This window comes from Hydra vulgaris, chromosome 07 (assembly GCF_038396675.1).
Source record: "Hydra vulgaris chromosome 07, alternate assembly HydraT2T_AEP".
In the NCBI taxonomy this organism is placed as follows: Eukaryota; Metazoa; Cnidaria; class Hydrozoa; order Anthoathecata; family Hydridae; genus Hydra; species Hydra vulgaris.
The window spans coordinates 30,442,874-30,453,712 of record NC_088926.1 but is presented as its reverse complement, the minus strand read 5'-3'; the positions used below and the strand labels follow the sequence as shown (position 1 = coordinate 30,453,712).

The 10,839-nt window shown below is 27.1% G+C and overlaps 1 protein-coding gene across 1 annotated transcript; it reads right to left on the bottom strand.

The window, feature by feature from the left end:
* Window positions 1-5,642: 5,642 nt before the first annotated feature.
* On the bottom strand, window positions 5,643-6,254 carry LOC136082691 (uncharacterized). Its single transcript, XM_065802109.1, has one exon. The coding sequence runs from the start codon at window positions 6,252-6,254 to the stop codon at window positions 5,643-5,645; it is 612 nt and encodes a 203-aa protein (XP_065658181.1).
* Between the last annotated feature and the right edge of the window lie 4,585 nt (window positions 6,255-10,839).

Sequence of the window (10,839 nt, the reverse complement as noted above, 5' to 3'; positions counted from 1 at the left end):
AATTATAGTTTTATATTTTTTAGGAATATATCTAAAAAATTAATATATATAGCTGAAATACCAAATTCTCATGTTTTTGTATGTTATTTTAGAAAAAGAGAAATCTTTTTCTAAACTAACATACTAAAACAGAAGAAATATTGCATAAATAACAGAAATTTTGACTAATTTAATTTTTTAACATAAAAATAAAATGGTTTAAAAAAATATTATCCACAAAAATATAAATTAAACAAAATACATGATTTAATTTTAAATTGATTTATATACAAGTATTGCGTGATATTATACCTCGTCAAAAGCAACGTAAAAAGATTTCTTAAATTAAAAATGCGGATGTTCCTTTTATTACCTAACCGATTAGAATTACTTAATCAACAGCATCTTTAACTAATAGTATTATTAATAGTTACGTACAAATGAGGTCTTTTAATGTGTTGTTAAAAACCATATTAAACTCATTTAAAAACTTTATGGTAACCAATAATATAATGTCTACGTGCGTAAATTTTGAGATGTAATATTAATATAATTATGAAAAACCAATGATTTTGGTTAATATATATGAAGGGCTTATAGTAAAACAATGACAAGCCGCACTTTTTTCAAAAATGAGTAACTATCATTTTTATAATCATAAATAGTATACGCAATTTTTATTTATTTTTTTTGTCTAATATATAATATCCATTAGTATTTTTATGATGTATAAATTTGAGAGAATAATAGGTAAGCACTGATTTTATAGATTTAAATAAAACTGAACAATTATTTTTCTCAAATATTTGTTTTTGTAGCTTGTCATTGTTTCACGGTAAGCCCTTCATATACTTTTGGTAAATAAAACATACTTAAGTGCCAAACTTAAGTATGTTCTTGTTTATATCACATTAGAATGTTTAGGAAAATGTTGAAACGACCACCTTATTCGGTTTGGGTGTAAACTTTATATAATCATAACCTTTATATTTTAAATTTTCAAAACCCTTTAACTTAAATATAGTGTAAGAAAAAAAAAAAAAAAAAATTACTAATTTGTTGCCCTTACATTTGGAGTAGGGATGGTAAATGTTTTAGGATATTTTTGTATTCAAGCTCCAATCACCACAATTTTTATTTCTTAATCTACTAATAAATCGTTTTTACACTACAGCTCGGGTTATAGGTCACACAGTAGCGTAGCAAAGTATTTTTGCTCAGTAGACATACGTGGCCAAGGTGCCTAATTTCCGTTTCTCTGGAACAATAACTTTTCTAAAAAAAAACAAACTCTGTAAATATATTTTAGGGCTCCTAAACCTTGGTTTAGGAGCCCTAAAAGTTCTAGGTTTAGTTACTTGTGGGACCGTAAGTTTTGCTTATACTGGCCTTGCGGCAGCTAAGCCACTGATACTACACGCAGATAAAGACATTTACGTGAAAAGTTCTAAACTTTTCATGCCCATATAAAAGTACCGTAGTTGTTTAAACCAAGACTTTTAGAGTCAAAGGATATTCTTGAACAGGTAGACTTTTTTTGTATCAAAGTGGCAAAAAATCTTTACAATAAAAAAGCGTCCTCTTAAAAAGCTCGGAGCTCCTTAATCTTCAGGGCATGGTGTTATAGCCCCCATAATTCAGGACAGATTTTAACTTTCTCTCCTTAGTTTTTAAATAATAAATACATTTGCGCAAAAAAGTAGTAAAAAATTATTTTTCTTTCAAATAAACTACCCTTTCTGAGTTTCCAATGAGTATTTGCGCCTTCTGCCAACTGCCTTTTTTCAGCTTTGTCTAAATTCCAAAAGTTAATGTAAAATATAAGAAAATTTACTTACTTTATATAACTATTTTTAATTTACTTTAAAAATTATATAAAATGTAAGCTTATGTAATTTAAATATTATTTAATATAATTTATTTTTAATAAAGATTTGTTATTACTTGTAAAATAAAAAACTCTTACTTAAAAAATTTTATTTGTAAATTTAATTTACATTTTAAGGTAAGCATATTACTTTTATGTAATTTACTTTCATATGCAAGTTATATTTTAATATAATTTTTTTTAAATTACTTTTATAGATAAATGTAAATTACAGTTTGAGAAACTTTTATATTATGTAGTGTAATTTTCAAAAGTAATTAACTTTTAAATGTAAAAGTAAACAGCTTTTTCATGTAACTTACTTTTACATGTAAAAGTAAATTACTTATTGATGTAATCTTCTTTTACATAACTTACTTTTGAAAGTAAAAAAACTTACATTATAAAGTAAAAGTCGTTTCAAAAAAATTAATTACCGTATGCATTTTGAAACCCTATACAGGCTCAGAATAGGCAGAAAAATGAGCAATCTGATTCGCTGATTTTGAAAGAGAGGCAAGTGCGATTTTGTTGAAAAATATAATTAAAATCAAAACAAACAGATTTTTGAAATAAATTTCAAAGTAATGATATACTAAGTTTATCAATACAAGTCATGTGTTACTATCAACACAGGAAATTTATTTTATTTTAGTACTCTTCAGAGTATTTAAAATGTATCAAAATCTATTTGTACAAGAGAATTTTCACTTGTAAAAATTTCAATAAAGTTTATCTTGGTGATGAAGATTTTATCTATTGTTAATTTTAAGAAACGAATAAAAAAAATGTATTGAAGTAAATTTGAAAAAATCTACAAATGTGTTTCTCTTAAAATATGCTCTTGGCCTTAAAGCATTCTCAAATACATAGTTTATATAACTATGTTGTACGAGACTAATAGTGAAGCACTTTTGCATACAAAGTTTATATGCAGTTTTACGTGACTACTGGTGAAGAACTTTATTTATAAACTGATTTACATGTTTATTATAAAGAGTTAAAAATTAGAGTTTTTAAAAAAAGAAAATTTGTACTAATTGCAAAACTAGCTTACATGTTCCATGTCAATATATGGGCTCTGAGGAGATTTTGTTTTTATGCTTTGTTTCAACCATAGTTTGGAGGAGGCTGATATATTTTTTTATTACGTAACTTTAATAAAACATCGTGTTAAACCATGAAAAACTTTTTTTAAATTTAAAAAATTTTTGGCAGGCTACATTAAGTTATAAAATATTTGAAAATTTAACAAAAGAAGTGATATTTATGTTTGTCTACAGAACAGTAATTTTTGTACAGTTACATATAAACACTGACATTAAAAGCAAGAAAAAGTATTGAAGTCAAATAAGTTAACCAAATAAAAGTGGATTATGGCATAAATAAAAGTGGATTATGGCTTAAATAAAAGTGGATTATGGCATAAATAAAAGTGGATTATGGCAAATGATTGTGGCATTTTTTGTATTGTATTGATTGAAAAAAAAGATTTAAAAAACTAAACTAAGTGGTTAAAATCAAACGTTTTAATGAAAAAAGAGTAATTAAAAAAAGAAAATAAAATTATCAAAAAAAAGAACAAAATAAGTTGTCGTGCTATGAATATTTTTGCTATTATAAAATGTGTTTTGTATGTATAAACTCTTGAAATATTTCACTTGAATTTGCATGTGTGCAATTTCTAAATGTGTTTCTCATCAAATATAATGTCTGTGTTCTATAAAGCATGCTCGATACAAAGTTTATATGCAACTGCACCAGACTACTGGTAAAGTACTTAAAATATGCAAAGTATAAATTTTAAGCTGAGGCAGAGGTTGTTCTAAGCTCGTTACTGCATCTTTATACCAATTTGTTAATTATAAACAGTTTAACATTTAAAATTTTGGAAAAAGAAAATTTTTACGGATGTTTTGCCAAACTAGCTTACATGTTCCATATAAATCTACGAACCCTGAAGAAGTTACTGTTCAATCTAAATTTTGAGAAAGCTGATAAGGCGTACATCAATATTTTTCTTTATATATATTATATAGGATGAAAATTGGATATTAATCTAATGGAAATAATTTGAATAATAAATTGGATAATAATCTATTGGAAAATTTAACAAAAAAAATAGTGGTATTTATTTTTTCACTGAACATTAAAACTTTACTGAGTATTAAAGTCAAAAAATTTAACCAAATAAAGGTGAATTATGGCAATTTTTGTAATAAAAATAACTTCATCAAAATTAGCTTTTACATTTGAAGAAGCAAGTTTTCAAAAAAATTATTAATATTACAACAAAATAAAACATGATGCATCTCTGTTTTTATATTAATAAACAAGAGATATTCACAGAAATTTAAAAAAAGAACACTTGTTTTTATTGGTTATACCAAAAATTACATAATGAAACTATTCATAAAATTTGTAAATATGGAGTACATTTTATTTAAGGTTTTTTTTCTAATTTTTTTAGAGCAGACATTTTCTTTTTCTTCTGGAGTATATAATGTAAAATAAATTATTAGCATTATAAATATATAAAATTTATCGAAGTTTGCTGCTTTATTTAATATTATTTACCATCAGTTGCTATTAAAGGATACACATTTTATATTAATTATAGAATACAATAACGAGTATTTGGTTCAGATTAAAAGCTATATATCAACAAACATGTATTGAGTTTTGAAATTGAAATAAACAACAACATGAACTTGCATGTTTGCAATCTTTCTTGTTTCTACCTTTTTACACTTATATTTTCATAAAGGTGCGGTAAACACACTTGTGGACATCAGGTTATAGATTTTTTTTAATAGCTTATTATGCTATAATGCTTTGTGATCTTTTATTACTATACATTACCAAAGGAAATCTAAATTCGCTCTTGCTTACAATTGCTTTTAATTTAAGAATGTTGCAAATCATCTGGGCTAGCAATAACAACCAATAAGCAATATTCTCAAACTTTTTAAGTGTTGCATATAATTTATATATAGGAGTAATAAGTGTAAAGTTTTAAAAAGAAATTAGGCTATTTTTTCAAAATACTTTTCTTGCTAAATGACTATATAAATGGGAACTTAATTTAAAAAAATTATACCAAGTTAATAATAGTCTATTGATATTAGTAGGTAAATTTTAAAACTGTTTAAAAAAATCTATCGTATGAGAATCACAGCATAGTCAAGTTTTACCATCTGGTTTATAGTTTGTTACAATGGTTGTCTTTTTTATATCTAAGAAATATAAAAACATTTAGAAAAACAAACTAGTTTTTTTAAATCTTTATTTTTAAGAAAAAATTTCTGAAAATTAAGAATGTTTTGAGTTGTGAGGGTTTGTATAAGTATTTGTACTAAGGCCCACACACAAGGTAAGTATGGGTATTAAGGCCCACCTAACAGACTTTTGGTCATTTAGGCTTTAAAAATTAAGTTTAAAAAAATATTTTTGATTGCTGCTTAAGATTAATCGTTCCTTGATGTAAAAATCTTATCTGCATATTGAGGAAATAATTATAACAAAAGTTGTTCATGTTTTTGTAACATACCTTAATTGGGTCTTATTACCCCCTTATGGGGGTAATAAGGCCCATGTAAAAAATACAAAAAATAAATAAAGAAAAACCAGAAAAAAGTTTGGAAACATTCTTTTAATGCATAGTTTTATCTCACATTTATAAAATAATAAGTAATCTTGCATATTTATATACTTTAAAAGAATCAATTTTTTATACAACAGTGAATAACAACAGAAAATTAAAAAATTCAATAAAGAAATGTTACAAAGAAAAACATTATTCTTCGCAGAATGGACATACTAATTCTTCCTCATCTTCAGAATCATACCCCATGCACGCCTCGTGGTACCATACTTTACATTTACAACATTGTCGCATACTTTCTACAGACTGTTGCTGGCATAACAAACAAAACCAATCATTCACATCCACACTTACAGACTTACTTTTCTTTGCACTTGGTTTTCCTTTGCCTTTATTCTTTTTATTAACAGCTTTAGAAGTGGAAGATTGAGAATAATCTTTTTTCAGGTCTTTAGAAACATTTGCTTTTCCTTTGCCCTTATTCTTATTATTAACAGCTTTAGAAGTAGAAGATTGAAAATCTTCTTTCGTTAGGGCTTTAGCAACATAGTTAAAACTTTTTTTGCGACCGACCATAGCCATATTTTTCTTTTTAGCAGGACTCGGCATTAAATCATTGAAACTTGCATTAAGATTAATTTCAGGTTGATCGACTGAAACTGTTGAGGGACTGGGTTGGGTGACTGAAGCTGGTGAAGGACCAGATTCAGTCGATATATTCACCCGATTTTTAGTGGGCCTTATTACCCGCTTTGAACCTGTTACGTTTATCGATAATGTATCCTTTTGTTTCAACACTTGCATAAATATTACATGATGAGTAATGATAACGAATAAGTACTTAATGCAAATAAATGCAATTGAAAAAAATAGAAGCTTTATAAAATATTTGTAAAAACACGTATCTTAAAAATTAGACTTAAGCAATTTTTGACGAAACTAATAAAGTAATCTTGCTTTGTCGAACGCGCGGTAAAGAAATGCTGATTTTTTTTTGCTGCCAGTGATAAAACCAGATAACTCTAATATTTAAATGTCGAAAAAAAGTTTCACAATTTATTTTTTCCCTAAGTTTGGATTAGTGGGCCTTATTAGTGGTAAGTATGGGTATTACCTTGGATTAGTGGGCCTTAATACCCATACTTATATTGCACAAAATTGGATAGAAAAATCATAATCTTTTTTGCCATTATTATTTTATTACTTTCAAAATCAGCGAATCTCTGCCTATTCTGAATGTGTATAGGGCAGAGGTCGGCAAATTGTGGACCGCGGCCCAATTGTGGGCCTTTGCTACATAATTTGTGGGTCCCAAGCCACCTAACTGCATAATATACAAAGTAGTGTAGTTGTGGGCCTTTTAGTTGTTTTCCAGGCTGTAAAAATTCTAAAGCCTCCTTATAAAATACTCCCTAACACCAGATCTTGTTAAAAACTATCAATTTCTCCTTCAATTGCGAAAAATGAATGAAAGTTTTTTGTCTTTCTCTTGCGTTCTAAACAATAAAAAGAAGCAATTGTTTTTTTTTCTTTTTCTTTCTTTCGCATTCTCATACTATTTCGTTTTACTTAACGGTTTTTATATTTATATAAACCAGTTTCCTTTTTGCAATATTATCTGCTATCAACGTTTTGAAATATAATATGGCAAAAATATATTCGAAAACTTAATTTAAGTGAGACACGTTTAGATTTAGTACATAGGAATTATCAACTTCTGAAATTAACGAGAAGTTTATTGGTTGAAGCACTATTTTTATCTGGATATTATCTAATACTTCTACACAATTTGAAGTAACACTAAAACAAAATTAGTTTTTTCATTTTTATTATTTATTAGTTACAGCACTTAAAGGTTATGTCTGTTAAAATTTTTTTTAAAGATACCGGTGCCGGGTACATTAACAAAATGGCTGATTCCGGGAACCCGGTAAAACCGCCGAATTACCAGGACCCCGAGTCCTGGTAATATGGCGAGGGTTCGAGATGAGCTGGGTACCCAGCACATCTCTAATCCTCACAACACCTGTTTCTGGCAAAACAAATAGACATTTCTCTTCAGCTTTAATACTTATGAAGCCTTATCTTTATTTAGATCTTCATTATGTAATAAATAAATTAATATTAGAAAAAATGTTATCTTGGTTATTACACATACTTAATGTTTTTCAGTTAATCCTATATCAAATTATTGTATTTATGTGCAACCTTCATAATAAAGTAACTGCTATGATTTTTAATACACTTTTCAATAAAATTAACCACGAGTACCCAACAAGATTTTCAAATTACAATTATGATTATTTTCTTTTTTAACAACTATCTTATTAACTAGTCTTTAATTTAAATTTTCCTTAAATTATCCGATTAACTTATTTTTCGTTTTAAAAATTAAAAATATTGTCTCCTAAAGTACCTAAAAAAAAATTCCTATTTGTACTGGGGCCACAGATGGTTAACATGTATGTATTAAAGTTTCTGGTTTGAATGGAACAGCATACTACAACTACAAAAACTATTATATTTATATATACAATACGTCTTTATTTTGGTAGATATAGGTAGCTGTTTCAAAATTCAATGAAAGTAAAATGGATGAAGTTTTCAAAACATTCAAGAAAAAGCATTCCCTATGTACCATCTAAATTTTTTGATTTAGAAACAAACTGTGATGAATTTATTCCTGGAAATTAGAAAAAATTACACTTGAAAGTAATGTTTTTCATATTTGACCTCAATGTAGAAGCAATCAATATCCAACAAATACTAGCAACTTTTGAAAATTCTTTTATTAGTACTATTAATATATTGCAATAATGTTAAAAAATTATGTATAAAAAAATGCTGAAATTATTAGACAGTTGTAATATGTTATATATTAGGCAACAAAATGTGGAAATTCTAAAGCAGCTAAGTATTGCTGAATGTTTATTTGTGTCAATAAAGTTATTATTCATTTTTGCTATCTTTAGGCTCGTTGGAAAAAACTTTTTGTAAGAACAGTTGGATTTTAATTTTTTTATCTAATAAGTTTCATGTAATAGTTTATCTTAATAATATTCTTTTTGTTTTGAATCTTGGTATTAATTCTACACAATGTTTCGAAGAGCGTTATTGTTTAAATTTGTATTGTTTTTTTCTATCTTTAGGTTCATTTGAAAAGACTACGCGAAAGAAAATTTACATTTCAGTCATTACAATTATTAGGTTAACTAAAAATAGTTTGTCAGAGTTATACTACCTTAACACTAGCACTAACCCGGAGGTGTTTGTATCAACATCATAGACCTAACTTCAAAAGATAAATGCCAACTAATTGCTCTGAACCAATTACTTGGAGGTACAGATAGCGATTTCAAAAACCACATATGCAAAGCTGTTGCTTTTGTATTTTCAGATTTATACTTGCGCTTTTTTTTGAATCTTGTTTTTTAATAGTTGGAGATATTTCCAACAAAATGTCAGACAGAGTTGCAGTTAACCATCCTACCATACGCAATGTTTGCAGTTAACCATCCTACCATACGCAATGTTTGCAGTTAACCATCCTACCATACGCAATGTTTGCAGTTAACTATCCTACCATACGCAATGTTTGCAGTTAACCATCTTACCATACGCAATGTTTGCAGTTTACCATCTTACCATACGCAATGTTTATTTTATATTTCTTTTTATGTGCTTCCTATTCAGAAAGGAAATAAAAAAAGAAAGCGAAATTGTTTACAGCATTCTCAAATTAGAGCCACTCTCCATGGGTCTTTGACTAATTTAAATTTTAGCATCATTTAGAAGAGGAATAATTATCAATAGAGACTGGATTTTTTTCTTTGAATTATGTCATCTTAAAGGTGTTACAATTGAAGTGAGTCAATTTTAGAAATAAATTCATGAAGTTTATACTTTATAGAAGATAGAGTGAGGCGAAATTGAATTGTTTAAAATTTTGCTCCAAAACAAAGTGTAAAAGTTGAGATACCAATAATAAGAGGTCAAGTTTTTAGTTGTCTCCACACAAAAAATTTAGTTAGAAGTGGTTCTATTTTTATGTGCCATCATATCAACCAGTTATATTTACTGGTGAATTATCTGCAAGATAAAGTGAATTTTTTAATATTTGTATTGAAAATAATGTTATTATCAGACATACACTTTAGTAGCCATTCCAGACAATTTTTTTATAATTTAAAAAAACATATATAATTTATATCATCGTATAGAGCTTGACCTGATTTAAAAAATGAGGGGTCATTCGACCTTTGAAGTTAAGCGGATCCAAAGTTATTGAATTTTTTGTAGTGCAAAAATTGATGATTTTTTGACGAAAGGTATAGGGCTTAAGTATTAAAAATTTGCAGTGTTATGGCACCGAAAAAGAGAGTATTTTTGGATCATATTGACTTTTGAATACCTTTTGAACCGTTATTACATTTTACTTGAAATTTTCCATATTGATTCAACAACTATAAGAAAATAAAATACAAAAAAAAATTTTTTTAATTCTGTCGGGATCGCCCAGAACTGTCTATTTTACAGACTGAGAGTTTTTACTTATTCACTTAGTTTTGGTGTCATATTGACTCTTGAATAACTCTTGAACCGTTATTACATTTGACTTGAAATTTTCCATATTAATTCACCAACTATAAGAAATTAAAATACCAAAATATTTTTATTTAATTCAGTCGAGATTGTCCAGATTTGTCTATTTTACAGACTGTGAGTTTTAGTTTATTTACTTAGTTTTGGTGTCATCTTGACTTTAGAATAACTTTTAAACCATTAATACATTTGATTTTAAATTTTCCATAGTGATCCAACAACTATAAGAAAATAAAATACCCCAAAATTTTTTTGTTCAACTGACGAGATTTACCAGAATCATCTATTTTACAGACTGAGGGTTTTCACTTATTTACTTAGTTTTAGAAAATAAAATTTGGGGTTATATTATAATAACACCATACAAATATGCACTATGAAACCATGAAATCCAAATAGTACATCATTTTGAAATCATTGTATAATTTACAGACCGGTCAGTAAATAACTGCAAAAGGGCTGCACAAACCAACTGGGCATACCGACTTTGAATATATTTGATATTTTTTAACCGTTATTAAATTTGATTTGAAATTTTTTATAATGGTCCCATTTTTATTCATCTGACGAGATTAACCAGAATCATCTATTTTACAGACTGATGGTTTTCACTTATTTACTTAGTTTTGGAAAATAAAATTTAGGGTTATATTATAATTACACCATACAAATATGCATAAAGAATCATGGAATCCAAATCATACATCATTTTGAAATTGTTGTATAATTTACAGACCGGTCAGTAAATTACTGCAAAAGGGCATTAAAATCTGTCGAAATTATTCAG